Source organism: Geotrypetes seraphini, chromosome 2 (assembly GCF_902459505.1).
Source record: "Geotrypetes seraphini chromosome 2, aGeoSer1.1, whole genome shotgun sequence".
NCBI classification, from domain to species: Eukaryota; Metazoa; Chordata; class Amphibia; order Gymnophiona; family Dermophiidae; genus Geotrypetes; species Geotrypetes seraphini.
The window spans coordinates 498,508,643-498,529,013 of NC_047085.1; the positions used below are offsets into that span (position 1 = coordinate 498,508,643).

Genomic DNA, 20,371 nt, shown 5'->3' on the forward strand with positions numbered 1-20,371 from the left:
AAGATCACCACCCTAGGACGGGCAGCATCCGGGCGACGAACACCCAGACGATGTGCTCTTTCAATCCGCAGGGGCCCCGCAGTCGATGGAAGTTGAAGAGACTGCACCAACCAGGATTCCAGAAATGAATGCAGCTGCCCATCCAACACAGATTCGGGAAGGCCAACAAGCTGCAAATTGCTGCGCCTGAAGCGATTCTCCAGGTCCTCCACCTTGAGCTCCAGCTGTTGTATTTTGGAGTTCGCTGCCATCTGGGCCTCCTGGGATCGCACAGCCGAGTCCTCCAAAGCTGACACCCGTTGCTGAAAGGAACCATACTCCGCTCTCAGATGGCTCACAGAATCATCTAAACCAGGGGTGCCCAACGCGTCGATCGCGATCGACCAGTAGCTCAGGAAGGCAACTCGAGTCGATCGCACTCGTGTTGCCGTCCTGATCTACGGGCCGATCAGCCCTCCTTTCCAGTGTTCTCCCTAGGGCCTTTTAGCTGGGCGGTCCGCCCAGCTGTCATCTGCCGCTGCTGAACATTAAAAAAAAACCCAAAAAAAACCGGCTTGGAGATTTCAGCCCCTAGCGAACTTATGCTCCGGGCTCTAACGTGTGCGTGCAGGCTTCTCTTCTCTTCCCTCCGAAACCGGAAGTTATGCCCGGGGAGGGGGAGGGGGGGAGAAGGGAAGCCTGCACGCACATGTTGAGAGCCCTGAAGCAAGCGTTCGCTACGGGCTAAGGCGGGAGACATGTTAGTGAAGCATTTCCTCTTCTTGCTGCCGGGTCCTGCCTACTTTCTGTTTCCGCGAAGGCAGGACCCGGCAGCATTTCCCCCAACAGTTCCTCGCGATGCTGGTCGGCCGAAGCAGGGAGAGGTTGGGGCGGCGTCGGCTTTTGGGCGTGTTATTGGCGTCGGCTTTCGGGCCTGTTATTGGTGGCGGTTTGGGTCCTGGTCCCCGATGGCAGTGGCAGTGTCTTGGGGGAGGGCAGGGAGAAAGAAAGAAAGAAAAAGGGCAGGCAGGGAGACAGAAGGAAAGAAGAGAAACAGAAAAAAAGGAAAGGGAGGCAGAGAGAAAGAAAGGGCAGGGAGAGAGGAAGGAAAAGTTGGGGGAGGGAATGAGGTGTGGAGGAGAGGAAGCATACAGGCTGAAAGAAGGGAAGAAAGACTGGATGCACAGTCAGAAGAAGAAAGTGCAACCAGAGACTCATGAAATCACCAGACAAGGTAGGAAAAATGATTTTATTTTAAATTTAGTGATCGAAATGTGTCTCAATTTATATCTGCTGTCTATATTTTACACTAAGGTCCCCTTTTACTAAACCGCAATAGAGTTTTTTTAGCGCAGGGCATTCAGCGCAGCTCCCTGCGCTCTAAAAACTGCTATCGTGGTTTAGTAAAAAGGGAGGGGGGTATATTTGTCTATTTTTGTATGGTTGTTACTGAGGTGATAGTGCAGAGTCATCTGCTTTGACCTCTTTGAAAAACCCTGGAATAGGAATGATAATTAACATTTTCTATGCGTACAGTGTGCGTTGTGTTTTTTTTAAATTTTATTGTTGGTAGATCATTTTGACTTGGTCATTTTAAAAGTAGCTCGCAAGCCCAAAAAGTGTGGGCACCCCTGATCTAAACCATCCAATTTGTCGGAGAGCTTTTGGAGCTGGGAGGTGAGGGTGTCCTGAATCGCTGCCCGCACCTCCGTGATAACATCAGCCACCCACTCAGAGCGTGGCGAAGAAGGAGACACGAGGGCCGAGTCCACCATCTTAGGATTGGCTCCACGAGGCTTGTCCCGATCTTTGCAGGTCACTTTAGAGGCCATAGTTCCCCAAAAGGAGCACCGAACGCTTCAGGCAACCCGCCCCACGAAACCCGGAAGTCGGGGAAAGCAAGACTCTGCTGATAGCAATGCCGGTAAAGTGAAAAAAACTAGCGGGCCCGGGAGCTCCTTCCACACGCATCGGCTCACCAAGACGGCATCACGTGACCTCTATATTATTGCTTTTAATATGTTTATGTTGCAGCCCTCTTTGTTGTTTTATTTATGAAAAGCGAAGCTGACCTTACCAGGCAGTGGGGGGGGGGGGAAGAGAAATGCTGATGCACCCAATTGGAGAGAGCTTGAGAGAAGGAGGGAGAAGGAAGACCAGGAAAGGGAGAGGCGAAGAAAGAAAGATGCCAAGACCATGGGAGGGAGGGGAAGGAAAGGAGATACCAGCCCATGGAGGGGGAAGGAGACAGAAGCCAGACCAGGGGAAGGAGGGAGGGGAAGGAAGGAGAGTAAATGCCAGATAATGGAGGGGGAGGGAGAGATAGAAGAGAAGGAGAGCAGAAAGATGCCAGGGCATGGGGGTAGGGAAGGGAAACTAAGGAGACAGATGCCAGCCCAGAGGAAAAGGAAGGAAAGGAGATGCATGAAGGGGGAGGGAGAGATAGAAGAGAAGAAAAGGGTGGGGTTGGGTGGGATAAAAGGCGGGGTTCAGTGGAACAGGGGGTGGGCTGGGGTGGGGCAGGGGGCCCAGTGGACTTGTGTGCCTAGGGACCCTTGACAAATTAATCTTTCCCTGGGGGAGGGGGTTTGAAGCAGCGGTAGGCCAGGCTTCGGCGGGCAGCAAGCAGCAGCGGGGGCCAGTCTGGGGGGCAGGTTTTGGCCCTCTAGGGAGGGAGACAGACAGGCAGGCTGGCTTTAGCTTGGCAGGGAGGGAGGTAGGCTGGCTGGCTTCATGGGAGGGGGTGGGACAAAGGCTGGAAGGCAGTGAGGGAGCCAAGGTACAAAGGAAGGACTGACACTGGATCTGGGGGCACTAAGGACATGGGAAGGGGCACTAAGGGTATAGGAAGGAGGCACTAAGGACATGGGAAGGAGCACTAAGGACATGGGAAGGAGCACTAAGGACATAGGAAGGAGGCACCGGGGGCACTAAAGACATAGGAAGGAAAGAGGGAGGGATGCAGAGTCAGAAGAAAACGCAACCGGAGACTCATGAAATCACCAGACAGCAAAGGTAGGAAAAATGATTTTATTTTCAATTTAGTGATCAAAATGTGTCAGTTTTGAGAATTTATTTCTGCTGTCTATATTTTGCACTATTTTGTCTAGTTTTCTATAGTTTCTGAGGTGACATCTTTGAAAAACCCCCAAATATAAATGATAATTAACATTTTCTCTGCATATAGTGTGCTTTGTGGTTACCATTATGAATTAATAAGATATTATTTGTACATGAAAAATGAATGGAAGAAATAGGGGGTGTGATTGGGGGGAGGGCTAGGGCTGGATTGGGTGGGACTAGGGTGGGATTGGGGGTGGACCTGACAATTAATAGATGTCCCGTTTTGATGAAAAAAATAAATGGTCATGTTACTTATGCATATAGGCCCAGATTCTATAAATGACTCCAGTTGGAGGGCTCAGTGGGAAACCTTGCTTGTTTAAAAGTTCCCCTTTCCTTTGGCTCTGCCATTTTGTTCTTCCCGGAGCAACTGAGGATCCCCTCAGGCGTGGAAGAGAACTCCGCCCCTCACCGACACTCTAGCCACTGAGCCAGTTAAAAAGCTCAGCACCTAACGGCATGCAGCTGTTCAACGCACCATCTAAGGTGCACATCGAAGGCGCACCATCGAAGGCGCACATCCCAATCACCGTCTAAGGTGCAAGTCCCAATCACTTGCCACCAACAAACACCTAGAGAAAGAACAACTATCTAACCCCCAGGAAATCACCTACAACCTCATTCCCACCAATCCCCTACCTCCTTCTCTTTCACAATGAAAGTTATACCTAGTGTAACCATATGGCTCCAGAAAAAAGGGGACGGATTAAGACATCCAGGTTTTACTTCCATTGGAAGCAATGGAAGTAAGGAGAACAGATTGAGACATCTTGGTTGCTTTCAATGGAAGTAAAACCTGGATGTCTCAATCCGTCCCCTTTTTTCTGGAGCCATATGGTCACACTAGTTATACCACAAACACAAACTATCCTACTGATCATCTTGCTCCTAACCAACTGGAAGGCTGCAGCAAACAACATCTCCCCAGTACCAATTATTTCAACTACAAATAGAATTCACCACCCAGCCAGGAGAACCATTACAGACAGATTCATAAACTCCCAGACCTGCATATACCACATCATCACACCAACATGTGGAGGAGAAGACCAACAAACCCTTCCAGGACTAAACCACATCCTTAACCAAAAGCAACAAATAGTGCGCAAACAGAATACACCACACTAACATGTGCCTACATAAACATCAGAGCTCTAGGCCCAAAGACAGAACACATAAAAGACTGGATAAAAATTGAAAATCTAGACTGCCTCTTCCTCACTGAAATCTGGCTAACTTCAGTCTCGGACTCCAGGATAATGGAAGTTTGCCCAAAGGGATATAAGATAACAGTGGTCTACAGGGGGAAAAAAAGAGGAGGAGGTCTTGCCATCTTAGTCAAAAACTCCCTAAACTTAAACATACTAGACAAAATGTCTACCCTCTATATGGATCTACTAGCCTGCCAACTTTCATGCACCACACTACAAGGATCAATAACCTGCATGCTCTGCTACATAACACCAGGGAATTGGAACACAGCAAGACCAGAATTTGAAGATTTTATATACCGAAACTCATTAATGGCAACTTACAACCTAATCCTAGGAGATCTAAACCTCCATCTCAAAGACCATACCTCTAAGCAAGTTAAAAACCTACTATCTTACCTTGAAGCCTTAACCTACAAGATCTTAGACCCACAAACCACAAATGAGAAAGGTCACCAACTAGACATTGCAGCCTTCATGACCCAACACCGAATTCTACCAGAGATTCAAACTAGAGAATGACACAGGGAAAAAATCTGTCCCCGTCACCGTCCCGTCCCCGGCCCACCATCCTCTGCACCGCCCCGTCACCGCCATTCCCTTCACCACCCCGTCACCGTCACTGCCATCCCTTTCACCGCCCCGTCACCGCCACTGCCATCCCATTCACTGCCCCGTCACCGTCCTGGCCATTTAAATCATTTTGAATATCTAGTCCAATGATAACAGAATTAGGGTGATTATAGAAACATAGAACTTTGTTGATCACTAAAAACAGAGGAACCAAAGAAGTGATACACTAGGTGAGACTAAGGGTCTATCAAGCCCAGCATCCTGTCTTTGACATTGGCCAGTCTTGGTCTTTGGAACTGCCCATTGTGTCAGAAGCAATAGGGATTAAGTGACTTGCCCAGGGTCACAAGGAGTGTAGCTCTTACCACTGGATTTAGAAGTTGGCTTCTTTTGGGATCTTTAACTCATCGTCGCTAGGACTCAAACCTGAGTCCGTGGCACCTAACACACAATGGAATTAGTATTGCAAGGTAATGAAGTATTTATGTATTAAAGATCTATGAAAGGTCCAGCAGCCCCCACCCTCCCTCCACCTCACCTTATATTCCGAGTTTGCCAGCTTCCTTTTTTCCGAGCCGCATGTGTTCAAAAAGCTGTGCACGCACGGCTGCGCGAGTCAATCAAACTTCTCCTCTCCTGCAACTTCCTGTTTCCGGTTGCGTCAGAGGAAAAGATTGATTGACTCGTGCAGCCGCGCATGCACGGCTTTATGAACGCGTGCGGCTCGAGAAAAAGGAAGCCGGCAAACTCGAAATATAAGGTGAGGTGGAGGGAGGGAGCTGGCTAAATGCTATGGGCAGGTGGTGGCTGCGGGGACCGCGCGATCCTTGATACCTCACTGCGGAGACAAGACCATTCACCGCTCCACGAGGCGGTGAATGGCCTTGTCCCCATCCCCGCAGCGACTGCTATTTTTCTTTCCCCGTTCTGGCGGGTTACCCACGGCTAAATGAGGTAGCCGTGGGTAAACCGCCACCATGTCATTCTCTAATTCAAACCTCAAATGGAAAATGGTCCAGATCCATCTGTTCAGACCATTACACATACACCTTCAATATCAACTGGGCCAAAGGCAAAACCAAACAAAAATCCCAAAGTTTAATCTCAAATCATGTACATATATCAACCCCTCCAAATTCTGGAATAAAACAGATGCTACAATCCAAGAATGTGACCCCAAAGTTTTCATCTCACAATGGTGCAATATAAGTACAACTACCCTAGATGATCTAGCCCCAATAAAAACAAAAATGAGAATCAGCAGACGATCAGACAAATGGTTCGACAACGAACTATTCCTCAAAAGACATTGCAGACGACTAGAAATAAAATGGAGAAAAAGTAACCAAGAACACACAAGAGCAGCATGGAAAAACTAAACCAAAATACAAATTAAAACTAAAAGAAAAAAATAAAGACATTCTACACAAGCCAAATAGGCATAGAAGCCCAAGACACAAAAAAACTATTCCAAGTACTAAAAGAACTCACAGACACCAAACCCTACCTAGCCAAAAATGACAACCCTCTCCCTTCAGCCACCCTTTTAGTTGAATACATTACAAACCGAATTCAACTGCCAGGACAAACTTCGCAGGAACCCCCAACTCACCTAGAAGAGATCACAATGCCCCCCACAGAAAAATAATCAGCTGCAGCAAATAGAACCTGGTCCCACTTCTCCACAATACAATGGTCCAACCCAGTGGCGTACCTAGGGGGGGGCGGGGGGGGGGGCGGGCCGCCCCGGGTACCAGCCCTAAGGGGGTGTTCCCGGCCTTGCCGTTCAGTCCCCCGCCACCCCCGAAGGACCGCTCGCCCCACTGACCTTCCTGCACCACCTGTGAAGCAGCCCGCAGCAGGATCGCGAAGTCAGCGTCAGCATCCCTGCGCTGCTTCTTGCACCGCGATCCCGCCCCTCCTCTGACGTCAGAGGAGGGGCGGGACCGTGGCGCTGGAAGCAGCGCAGGGATCGCTGACGCTGACTTCGCGATCCTGCTGCGGCTGTTCATAGGTGGTGCGGGGAGGCCAGGGGGGCGAGCGGTCCTTCGGGGTGGGTCGGGGCATCAGGCCTTCAGGGTGGGGCGGGCGGGCAGGCAAGCAGGCTTTCAAGGGGGAGGGGGTGACAGGCAGGCAGGCAGGCCTTCAAGGGGGGACAGGCCTTCGGGGGGGGGGGTGCAGACCTTCAAGGGGTGCAGGCCTTCAAGGGGGGCAGGCAGGCCTTCAGGGGGGTGCAGGCCTTCGGGGGGGGTGTAGGCCTTTGGGGGGGTGCAGACCTTCAAGGGGGTGCAGGCCTTCAAGGGGGGGAACAGGCCTTCAAGGGGGGGGGGACAGGCCTACAAGGGGGGGGGACAGGCCTACAAGGGAGGGGACAGGCCTTCAAGGGGGGTGCAGGCCTTCAAGGGGGGTGCAGGCCTTCAAGGGGGAGACAGGCCTTCAAGGGGGGGAAAGGCAGGCAGGCAGGCCTTAAAGGGGGGACAGGCCTACAAGGGGGTGGGACAGGCCTTCAAGGGGGGGGACAGGCCTTTGGGGGGGTGCAGACCTTCGAGGGAGTGCAGGCCTTCGGGGGGGTGCAGTCCTTCAAGGGGGTGCAGGCCTTCAAGGGGGGGAAAGGCAGGCAGGCAGGCCTTCAAGGGGGGGACAGGCCTACAAGGGGGGGAGAAGCTACAAGGGGGTGGTACAAGCCTTCAAGTGGGAGACAGGCCTTCGGGGGGGGGGTGCAGACCTTCAAGGGAGTGCAGGCCTTCGAGGGGGGTGGTGCAGGCCTTCAAGGGGGTGCAGGCCTTCAAGGGGGCCAGGCCTTCAAGGGGGGAAAGGCAGGCAGGCAGGCCTTCAAGGGGGGACAGGCCTACAAGGGGGGGGGAGAAGCTACAAGGGGGTGGGACAGGCCTTCAAGTGGGGGACAGGCCTTCGGGGGGGTGCAGGCCTTCGGGGGGTGCAGACCTTCAAGGGGGGGACAGGCAGGGAGGCCTTCAAGGGGGGGACAGGCCTACAAGGGGAAGGGACAGGCCTTCAAGGGGGGTGCAGGCCTTCAAGGTGGGACAGGCAGACCTTTAAGGGGGGACAGGCCTTTGGGGGGGGACCATGATTTAGAAGTACACGGAGGGAAGGGGGTGTTCAAAGAGACATGCATATGCCAAACTTTGGGGGGGGAAGAAATAATGGGTCTGAAAATAGAGGAGAGGGAGAGAGATGATGGACCATGGGATTTAGGGAGGGAAGGAACAGAAAGGGAGAGAAATTGGACACAAGGGATGGTGTGGAGGAGGGATAGAGATACTGGATAGGAGGGTAATTAGGAAAAGAAACGGAGAGATGGTGGACTCTGGGATGGTGGGGAAGGAGGGAGAGATGCCGGATGAAAGGGTATTTAAGAAAAGGTGGATCTGTGGAGGGAGATGAAAAAAAGGAAAGATACCAGACTTCCTGGGAAGGGAAGGGAAATGGAAAGGGAGGACAGAGTTGGCAGATGGATGGTTAGCATGCAGAAAGAAGGAGACCCTGGCAAGCAAGTTATCAGAAGAAAACCAGAGCCTTGGACCAACTAGATTTGAAATATAACCAGACAACAAAAGGTAGAAAAATTAATTTTATTTTCTGTTTTGTGATTATAACATGTCAGATTTGAAATGTGTATCCTGCCAGAGCTGGTGTTGGACTGCAAACGTGAGCTAGGATTTAACAGAAAGAGGAAAAGTCCTTTTTGTTTCTTTATTTTATTTACACCACAGCGCCAGTGTGGTTAGGAGAAGCCAAAGGGGGTGAAAAAGCTATAAAACCCACCAGGAGTTTTGAAAAAAATCACCCAACTGGGCAGGAAAATCGAATTGAAAAACCAATTCAATAGGGCTGAATCGAATCAAAATTTTTTTTTCCTGTATCTGGCAGCATTAGTTTGCGCTACTGTCTTAGACTTTAGGACCTGGGATTGGGGAGAGATGGCATCCTCAGTACTTTATAATGCAAGTGAAACGAGGATTTGGTCAGACTTTTGAAGGGTCTGCAGAAAAAAAATATTGTATAGGCCGGGGACATGAGACAGCAGGAAATGGGAACTTTTCTTCCTTCTATTTTTGTGAATGGAAAGGCTGAGGATGTCAGAGAGGTCAGTTAAAATATGTGCTTTATAAGAAAATATAATAATGTGTTTTATAAAGTTTATAGCATAGCTGGCCTACCCAGTGAGGTGTTCCTAGTGGTGATGGTGGCAGCGTGTCAATGTGTTGAGAGGAAGAGGTGGTCTGGGAAATTCTGCTGAGCAAACTCCGGGCCCATTTCCACCCCCCAGTTAGTCCACTCCACTCAACTGATTCACACACTGAGTGGGTCTTTGGGTGTTGTGTTGGGATCTCTTCCAGTGGTTTATCTCCTTCTGGTCCAAGGAAGGAAACTTTGTTATCCTTAGCATTGACCTACAGAATATGTTTGTAACAGCGCTGCTTGTGTGGCATTAGGCTATGTAGTGATCGAAAGAAAAAAACAGACCTTTGCACATTTTTGCACTATATGGTGGGTGTATGAGGAGATTCACATTTCCTGCACAGCTAAGTCCATGTGAAGTTACCTTGTGCTGTATTTGACATCTAGCAAGGTCTCTGTTTGAAAGGAAAGATCTAAACTTAAAAATGAAGTGGCCAGAAGTTATGGTAAAAGCAGATAGTGTAGCTGGTTTTAAGAAAGATTTGGACAAATTCCTGGAGGAAAAGTCCATAATCTGTTATTAAGACATGGGGGAAGTGTCTGCTTGCCCTGGATCGGTAGCATGGAATGTTGCTACTCTTTGGGTTTTGACCAGGTATTAGTGTCCTGGATTGGCTACCATGAGAATGGGCTACTGGGCATGATGGACCATTGGTCTGACCCAGTTAGGCTATTCTTATGTTATGTTCTCATCTGTAGGGGCCTTTGTTTTCACTTCTTATTTTAATGTATTTTTTTTCTGGGAACTTATCAGTGTTTTTTATAATGGGAACAAAAATGGAAGAGAATTAATGTGTGTGGAATGGGGGGTAACTAATTTCTTCAGCTAAATAATTCAATCCACTTCAAACAGACATAGGAAAACTTGTGCACCATTCACACACCCTCCAACCAAAAACGTCAAAAGTAAAAAACTGTTCGACAACCTCCTAGCCATTCGAGCTGCAACACTCGACCCCCAACTCTACAACCAATTGATATCAACCACAGACTGCAAAACCTTCAAAAAGAAATAAAAACCCTTCTATTCAAAAAACACATAAAACCGAACTAACACAATCAGAACTGTCCCAAGCATCACCTGCAACTACTCCATATGTACTTCTAATGTCATGACAATTTAGACATAATTTATGTTATGTTATGTTTGGAATAATGGTTACATATATGAGGTTCAATAAAAGAAAATTTTCACTGCCTGTTTCTATTCTGACCATTTATTCCATTTCATGGTTATTGCAAAAAAAAAAAAAAATTTTTTTACATGGGGGGGGGGGGGGGGGGTGTCAAAAAATGATGGGCCCCGGGTGCCACATACCCTAGGTACGCCACTGGTCCAACCTTAACAAACTCTATAAAAAATACAGCCACGCAGCTTGCGACCTCAACCAATGCCTTCTATACCTATTAAAAACCTCCATCCTAAAATTCTGCACTCTCCTCTTGCAATGGATACAAACCATGCTCACAGATGGCCTTTTCCCATAAGATCTCTCCGAAATCATCGTTACCCCAATCTTAAAAGATCCAAAAGGAGCAACAGATCAACCATTCAACTACAGACCCATAGCCTCAATTCCACCATATGTCAAGCTAATGGAAGGCCTCGTAGCTAAACTCCTCACCAACTACCTAGAAAACCACAATTTGCTCCATCCTACACAGTCTGGATTCAGAGCCATCTTCAGCACTGAGACACTACTAGGCTCCCTTCTGGACACAGCTAGACAACACCTCAGCACAGGCAAAAAAAATGCTGATTATTCAACTAGATCTCACTGCAGCATTTGACCTGGTAGACCATGACATCCTGCTACAAATACTAGATATAATAGGAATCACAGGCAAAGTACACACATGGTTTCAAGGATTCCTACAATCCAGGACCTACAGAGTAAAGAAAATAAAGAAAAATCAGAACCATGGTCCAATCCCTGTGGCGTACCCCAAGGATTGCCATTATCCCAACACTCTTCAATCTCTACATTGCATCCCTTGGCACCTGCCTAGACAAAATAGGCTTAACCTCCTATAGCTATGCAGACGACATCATCATTCTCCTTCCTTTTGATCAGCCAACGCCCACCATGACAGATACACTACAAAGAACTCTAGAAACAGTGGCAACATGGATGAAAGACCACAAATTAAAACTGAACCTAGACAAAACAAAATTCATACTTCTCGAAAAAAATAAAACCCCAACCATAACAAACCTAGTAATAAACTCAATCACATGCCCCATTCAATCCACTCTAAAACTTCTGGGAATGACGATAGACAGATGCTGCACCATGCAACCACAAATCAACAAAATAATACAGAAATCATTCGCGGTCATGAGAAACCTAAGGCAAGTTCAAAAATTGTTCGACAGAAAACAATTCCAGCTCATGGTCCAGTCCCTAGTCCTAGATCTCCTTGACTACTGCAACATCCTATATCTCCCCTACAAACAGTACAAAACACAGCCATGAGTCTAATCTATTCACTAAGAAAACACGACCACATCACCGAGGCATACCTCGACTCACACTGGCTCCCAATTCAAGCAAGAATACTATTTAAATTCTACTGTCTATTATTTAAATCCATAAATGGTGACAGCCCAGCCTACTTCAGCAACCGCCTAATCCAAACTACCACAACCAGACACAGGAGAACCCACACACCATTCACATACCCTCTAATCAGAGACATCAAACAGAAAAAACTGTACGATGGCCTACTAGCCACACAGGCAGCAAAACTAGACCATCAACTCTCCAATCTACTAATCGCGACCCCAGACTACAAAACTTTCAGAAAACAAATAAAACTCCTGCTATCCAAAAAATCCATGAAGACTAACTAGCACTGTATGAAACATTTCAATCCTCTGAAGAAACCTGCTCTACTCTGTAACACCTCTGAACATGTCCAGAAATCCTCTTCTGTAATTCTGAAATCCCCCTTGAACCGCAAGATAATGGTGAAATAAAAATCACTAATGTAATGTAAAGTTAGGCACCTAGATTGCTATGCCTAACTTAATTTTCTGAACTGGCTCTAATCATCATTGAATTGAAAGCACCATTTAAAAAAAACAATTTAAAAACCATTAAAAAAATAATAATTAGTTGGTAGGCATCTATCACTTTGAGGTAGGTGTCTACATCGTGGTACCTGAAACGAACGGGATCCGTTTCTTGGTCCCGATACCGCCCTGCACACACCCTGTCATCTATCCAAATATCTGGAGGCATTCCCCTTAGAAAGGAAGGATACTCAGACAGTGTCCTAAAGAGATTGCCTGTATTTTATTAGTTTACATCCATTTTTATATCTTTTTACATGGGTCAGTGGTAACCAACACAGGAAAAGGGGGTTGGACAATAAAAAGGAGGGTGGATGAGTGAGCAGGATATGTGTTTCATTGTCTAAATCTAAAAGGTGTTAAAGCTTCCCTTATCTCTCTCAACCGGTACATGGCAGTTGGGGGGGGGGGGGGGGTCGAACCTCCATTGTCTCAAACAGCTAACTTCATTAACAAGATTAAATGGCCTTTTCCCAGAACATCAAGAGAACAAACACAAACACTGTCTGTGTTTGAGCACCTCCAGCACAGACAGAGACAGAAGACTTATCCTTTCAAATGTGTCCTTTCAGTACCTACCAGCAAGTAAGCATGGTTAGGAGCAGATTCGGGGTGGATTTTAGATTTGGTTTGATAAGAAAACCCTGGCCTAAATAGAAGTGCTTCTTTTTTTAAATTCTTTATTAATTTTTATTACTAACAAAAGTGCAACACAATGTTCACATCATTAATAATAAATAAGCACTTAAATACAATCAGTATTAGTACAACAATATATGCCCTCCCCCCCACAATTACCTTAAAGATCACCCTAAAGATACATCCCCACCCCCACCCCACCCCCCCAGATGTGTCTGAATTACATCAGTATAAGAAGGCTAAACGAACTATAACAATTGTACAAAAGATGTTAATGGACCCCAAACTAAGTTAAATAAGTTAAAGTGCTTCTAAGGATTCAACATCTACCAGTGCCTAAGACTGCTTAGGCATCTCTAGGCACAGTTCTATAAATGGCGCCTAGTAGATGATTGACAACTGCACTCAACGGTACCTACGAGTTAGGTGTTGTTTATGGAATCAGAGCTGCATTGTATATGTTTATGTCTATTGAGAGCTTCTATACTACTACTAATGACTGGGGAGTCAATTCAAGGCGGTCTACATGAGCATCTGCAAAGGCGCTACATTACATGAGCTTCTGTAGAGATGTTATCATAAGGAGTTATGAGGTGTTATAATACATGGGTGTCATACAGAGTTGCATAGGGCTTCTGTGAGGTATTACAATATATGGGCTCTATACTGAAATACACAGAGCTCTATGGTGGTGTTGCAATACAGAGTTATTAATACCGGCATTATTATGCCATAATCAATCATCCTACTTGTGTTACTGGCACATCGATTATCCTACTTATATGGACCTGTTTATACCAAATCAATCATCCTACGTCCATACACATATAATACTAAGTTTACTATTGCAGCTAAATACACTATATTTCCACACCTCCTAAGGAGGTTGGCCATTTCAACTAAATATAATCTATTTACATGAACCCCTGAAAGTTCTAGTTTCCTCTCTATGTCAACTTCATAATTTCAGTTGAAATAGTCTGAGAAAAGATAACCTTTATCCCTTTCTTGAATTTTCCGGTGTCCTTTTCTAGCTTTAATTCCTTCGGCAGGGCATTCCACCACATCGGGGCCATTACCAAGAACATTCTTGCCCTGTTGCTTTTGTATTTGATGTCTTTGAAGGAGGGTATTTATAGTAAGGACTCTTGGCTCGAGCGCAGAGCCCATAGGGGTGTATGGTTTTGTAGTTTGGCTGCTAGGTATTGTGGATCTGAGAGGTGAACAGTTTTGTGCACCAGCAATAAGATTTTGAATTTCACCCTGCTCTCAATCGGGAGCCAGCAACTCGTTTAGTAGAGGGGTGGCACTCATCTGTCTTGATTTACCTTGCAAAAACCTAGCTGCGGCGTTTTGTACTGTTTGGATCTGTCTGATCATGTATTTCTGTAAACCCAGCAGAGTTGCATTGGAGTAGTCAAAATATTGTTAGTACCAGAGATATTACTGTGTTGGAAATTGCTTGGTGGAAGAGGTAGGGTTTCAGTCCTCTAACCCAGTAGAGTTTGCCATATGCGCTTTTGGCTATACGTTGGTCCTGTCTTGGGCTGCTTCCTCCCCATTTGTTTATGAGAAGTAGTTCTGTCTTTTCTTTGTTGGCTACTAGACCGTTTGCTTAAAACCATCCAAAGAGACAGATCGTCCAAGTACTGATAATCAAAACTGGTTTTAGATATATCTAAAACCAGCTTAGGCTTTTTCACTGCCTCTGTACGCCCAGAGTGAAAAGGAGTGTTTGGGAGGAATGTGGGACGGAGGTGGGCCGATCTAGACTTAGTCATTTGGCAGCCATAATCAAAAAAGTTTGAAAGGTTGCCAGAAATAACTTATTTGTTTTGACTTAGACCAAGTTAGGTATAAGTTCCGAATCGGGCCGCTGAGCTGATCGCAGCTGCCATGATCAGCTCAGTGGCCAGGCATCCCATCCCCCCTACCAGTAATGATCACAGCAGGAGAGATGCCCAATCTCTCCTGCTGTGAACTCCCCGCCCCCCCCCCCCGAATCTTCCTTGGCAAGAGAGATGCCCAATGTCTCCTGCTGCGGTCCCCTGCAACCCCCACTCAAATCTTCCCTGGCAGGAGAGATGTCCATTCTCTCCTGCCGGACACAATTCCGTCACTCCTGAACACCCGTGCAATCACCGGCAGGAGAGTGCCCAATCGCTCCTGCAGGAATACAGCCCCCCACCCCTGAACAACCGCGCGATCATCAGCAGGAGGTTGCCTAATCCCTCCTGCTGGACACAACCCCTCCATCCCCGAACACTTGAGATATCATTGGCAGGAGGGTGCCCAGTCCCTCCTGCCGGACACAACCCCCCCCACACACACTCCCTTGCCGGACCACGCACCCACCCCGGAATTGGTCCAGGTGTCTAAGGCCCCTCCTATGGGCGGAACCTTAAGCACCTGATCCAATCAAGCCCTAGGCCCTTCCCCGGTACATCCCAGAATGTACCGGGAAGGGGCAGGCCCACTATTAAGAGGAAGTTGGACCTGCTGGTCGGATGGAGGGGTCCAACAGGGGTTCGGGGGGGGGGGGGTTGTGTCCAGCAGGAGGGACTTGGCTTCTCTCCTGCCAGGGAAGATTTTGGGGGGATCAGGGGGATCATGGCAGGAGAGATTGGGCATCTCTCCTGCCACGATCGTTGGGGGGGGGGGGGGACGGTTCCAGGATTCTGTAACCAGTGTTGTTTATGACAGACGCCAGTTAGAGAATCCTGCTTTTAGGTGAAGGATTGGCCCCTCCTTTGCCTAAAAGGTCTTGTTTTAGGTGTTTGGATCTTGGGTGATTTTTTTGGTTGGGAATGTATTGTAAGGATACACGTAACGGCAGTCTGGGTGATTAAACTGCTGAATGTAGAGGTAGGCCATTCTCAAAAAAAACTAATTTCCCTGCTGCCTATTTTCTGCGCCTAGGGACTTAGGCCAAAAGGGGACTTAGACGTTTCTTTTGATTATGCCCCTTCACGTCTTGTTATTTAAAGGACATAGACCATAAAAGTCTGCATAGCACTGTTCTCATATTCCAAATTACTAGTGCATCTGTTGAAGTCCTCTCCAGCCTATCCTAAACTGAATTACCAAATACAGGACATAGTGCACACAAGTCTGCCCAGTACCGGCCTAAGTTCTTCATAGTTGAAGTCATTATCTAAGCACCATTTGACACAAAACACACATGCAACCATTTAAGTTTTGGTAAATATAAAATTAAATTGATCAGTACTTTAGATCTAAAACAAAACAAAATTAAAGCCTAATATCAGTAGGTAACTGGAGTCAGACAGTAGTAAAACAGAGGAGTCAGAGTTGAAGGTTTGGTGTACCGACTCCACAATCCTGGTTACTTCATCCACTTTCCAGAACTGTGCTCCATTCATCAGGTTACTGCAGAATGAACTAAAATGATCTGGCCTGAATGCACAAATACTTTATGATTGCATTACTACGGTGATGTGGTGGTCGTAAAAGAAAAGGATTGGAAAATGCAGTTGTATGTGTGGATACCGGATTCACTGATGTTTTCTTTATTTATTTATTTCTTTGAAGTAACACTTGGCAGCCATGCATTACTGCTGACCAACACTTGATCAATTATTTAATATTGTTTGAATTATATTTTAGGTCTGGGACATTCCAGGACCATGGCCTCTTTTGAAGACAATGTCACTGAAATGCCAACTCTGGGCCGTCCTTTCCAGCTTGGAATGCTTTATGACTGTCGATCTGACACTCTTATTCCAGGTAAATGGTCTTTGTAACATATAGCTGCACATGCAAAGCTGAGTTTAAGTTTGCATCCATTTTTCTCTGAAGATAAGTAGCCTAGCAGTCCTCAGAAGTGGATGACATCATCTAACGGAGTCTGGGTTGGAGCAGTATAAAACAAAGCTTAAAAGTTTTCCATTTATTTTCTGCATCCATCTAGATTACGTTCTTACTACCCTCTCATCAATTTCCTTTTTTACTGTCTACCTATAGCTCGCCACATCTTTTCCTCACCCCCTCCAGTATTTCCCTAACTCATTCCTTTTGCTCCATCATGTGCCCTCCTTTTATTTATCCCCTCCTTCCATCATGTGCCCTCTTTCTCTACCCCTTTCATCTAGTACCTTCTCCTCTCTCTATCCACTTCCATCTTCTGCTCCCCTCTTTCTCTCCTCCCATTTCCTTCCTGCATTTGCTCCCTTATCTCTCCCACCTGCACATCCATCCAGCATAGGCTCCCCCTCTACCCGCCACACTACCAGTCTGCCCTTTCTCTCTCCATCCACCCCTCTTCAATAAGCATCTGCACCCTTTCTTTCCCTCCAATCCAATTCCATCCAGTATCCAGCCCCCTTATGTCTCTCTCCCCTTTCCCTGTACATCAATTCCATCAGCACCACTCTTCCATACCACCCTGCCCCCTTTCTCTCCCTGCACCACTCTCTCATTCCAGCAGTCCTGCTCCTTTCTCGCGATGACTGTAGCTGCCGGCTGCCGGTCCACCCCACTCCGACGTAGTAGCTCTGGAGCAGAGTCGCCAGCTGCGTGCTGGAAGGTCCCACGATGACTCCAGGCTTTGCTCCAGAAGTAAGTTACGTCGGAAGGTGTTGACCCGTCAGACGCAGGGAGTTGCAGCAAGGACCTGCGATGACTGCGGTTGCCGGGTCCATCCCCTCTGATATAACTTACTTCTTCCGGAGCAAAGCCAGCAGACGAGTCATCGGGGGACCTTCCTGCACCTCAGCGCAGCTGCCGACACTGCTCTAGAGCAGTGTTTTTCAACCTTTTTACACCTGTGGACTAGCAGAAATAAAAGAATTATTTTGTGGACCAGCAAACTACTAAGACTGAAATTAAAAATACACATTTCTGCCCCGTCTCAGCAAGCTCAGTCCCCGCAAACCATCTGATCCCATCTGCACAAGTCCCAGTTATGATTTTATATTGAACATATTTTATTAAAGTATAAAAAGAAACAATATTCTGTACAATTGTCATTTTATAAATATAAATATACAGAGCAAGGACCAACAAAACCCCTGTCTCCCCTCCACTTCACATATATACCCTCTACTATCAAGAAAACTGAAAGGCCAAATTATTATAGAATGCTACACAGAAATATGCTAACAGAATACTGCAGTCACACATGACAGGAATAGTGTTAGGGGAGTGCAACTAGGGCAACTGGTCCGAGAGAGCCCTAAGCCAGCTGGAAGCTAAAGAAGCACTGCCTGGGCTTTGCAGTCTCCAGTTATGACTCTAGCAGGATATATATTTCAAATCTGAAATATTCTAATGACAAAATAGGAATAAAATGATTTTTATCTACCCTTTATCTACCCTTTGTTGTCTCTGGTTTCTGCTTTTATCTTCTTTTCATAATAATAATAATAATAACTTTATTTTTCTATACCGCCATAGTCAGGCGACTTCTAGGCGGTTTACATTGTAAGAAGGCTGGACATTCAGCGAATAACAAAAGGTCTAATACAGTACAATAAGTCTAATTACAATACCGAACAATGAGTCTAAATACAATACAATACAGTACATGAGTCTAAATAATACAATACAATAAGTCTAAGTACAATACCATACAATGAGTCTAAATGCTAAACAATAATCTAAAAGGGAAACTTACGTACTAATTGGAGTTCTATGGTAGAGAATACCTGAATACATGAAAGGAGCTTCTTGAGAGAAAGAAAAGGAGTTTACAGGGGGGAAGTCCTAGTGAGGGAGGGGACAGTTTTAGTCAATGGATTTGGCGAAAAGGGCGGTTTTGATCGATTTTCGGAATGCACTGTATGTCAGATTGGGTTCGTTTATGTAGTTTTTCAGCCAAACTTGCTGTCTGTTCGCTTGGAGCTTAAAGGTTCTGTCCAGGAATGATTTGTATCTGCAGCCTGTAATCTTTGGGTATGCAAAGATGTTTTTGTTTCTGGTTGTTCTAGTGGGGTTGTGTAGGATGAAGTGCGTTTGTAGGTAAGAAGGTGCTAGTCCCCAGGCTTGCCTGAAACAGGTACAAGCAAATTTGAATAATATTCGCGCTTCTATTGGTAGCCAATGCAGCTTTTTATAGTAGGGACTGATGTGGTCACTTTTTTTTAGTCCGAAAATTAGGCGAACGGCAGTGTTTTGTATTAGTCTCAGTTTTTTTATAGTTTTTTGTGGGATACCCAGGTAGATGATGTTGCAGTAGTCAAGAATGGATAGGATCAGTGCCTGTACCAGCAACCTGAATGATGTAGGGTCAAAGTATTTTTTTATGGTTCTTAGTTTCCATAGCGTAAAGAAACATTTTTTCACTAGTAAGTTTGTGTGGTCAGTCATGGTTAGGTGTGTGTCTAGAGTGATACCGAGTATTTTTATGTTTTTGGATATTGGGTATTCATGATTGTTTATTTTTATCGATGTTCTCGTAATTTTGTCATTAGGACTAGCCAGAAAGACTTTTGTTTTCTCTGCGTTTAGTTTCAGTTTGAAATTGGTGGTCCATTTATCGATTTCGGTCATTATGTTTGAGAGGTTGTCTACAGTTTCTTTTGTGATGTCATTTAAGGGGATTAGAATGGATATGTCGTCTGCGTAAATGTAGTGTATTAAGTTTAGTTTTTGTAGGAGGTGACCTAAGGAGGCGATATAGATATTGAAAAGGGTGGGCGATAGAGGGGAACCTTGAGGCACGCCTGACGGGTTTTTCCATGGTTTGGAGTAGTTTCCATTGCTGATTACTCGGTAGGATCTGTTTGTTAAGAATTCTTGGAACCATTTCTTTGCCTTTCCAGAAATTCCCATAACTTCAAGGCACAGTAGCATGATTTCATGGTCTACCAGGTCGAATGCGCTGCTGAGGTCTAATTGAAGAATCAGTGCGCTTTTGCCTTTGCTAAAGGTGGTTCAGTAAGGAGGCTAAGACAGTTTCTGTGTTGTATCCTTTCCTGAATCCTGATTGGTGTTCACTAAGGATGTTAAATTTGTCCAGGTAGTTTACCAGTTGAAGGTTGACCAATCCTTCCTGTATCTTTGTGAAGAGGGGAATGCTTGCTATGGGTCTGAAATTGGATGTCAGTGCTGAAGAGGTTTTCTGATCTTTAGGGATTGGAGTGATTAGTATGTGTCCCATTTTTTTGTTTAATGTTCCGCTTGTAAGGGCGGTTGTTAGCCATGCGAATAGTTCCTTTTTAAATTCTGGAGGGGCAGCTGTCATGATTTTTGGGGGACATGCGTCAAGTAGACAGTTAGATTTGGTGTACTTGGTGAATAAATTTAGGAACTGATGCTAGTTTGGGTATTCAAGGTGGTCCCATATCATGTCTACTCTGGTGTCTTGGTTGTGGGGTTCGAGGTATTGAAGAGCATTTGTTGTGGTTGTGAGTAAAGTTGCTCTTAGTTCAGCGATTTTATTTTGAAAGAAGTTGGCTAGGGTTTGTGCCGATGGGGAGGGCTCGTTGTCCTTTTTCAGTATTTGTGTTGTATCGGTTATTGTTTTTACTAGTTTGAACAATTCTTTGTTGTTTATTTTTGAAGTACCAATTTTTTTTGCATAATGCTTAGTGCGTTTATCTTTGATCAG

The 20,371-nt window shown here is 46.0% G+C and overlaps 1 protein-coding gene across 1 annotated transcript in view; it reads left to right on the plus strand.

Moving 5' to 3' along the window:
* Positions 1–20,371, plus strand: part of LOC117354946 (stonustoxin subunit alpha-like) — a 65,169-nt gene that overhangs the window by 14,715 nt on the left and 30,083 nt on the right. Inside the window, exon 2 of the mRNA XM_033932907.1 lies at positions 16,429–16,548. Coding sequence (XP_033788798.1) covers positions 16,429–16,548 — 120 coding nt within the window. The remainder of the gene's footprint in view (positions 1–16,428; positions 16,549–20,371) is intronic.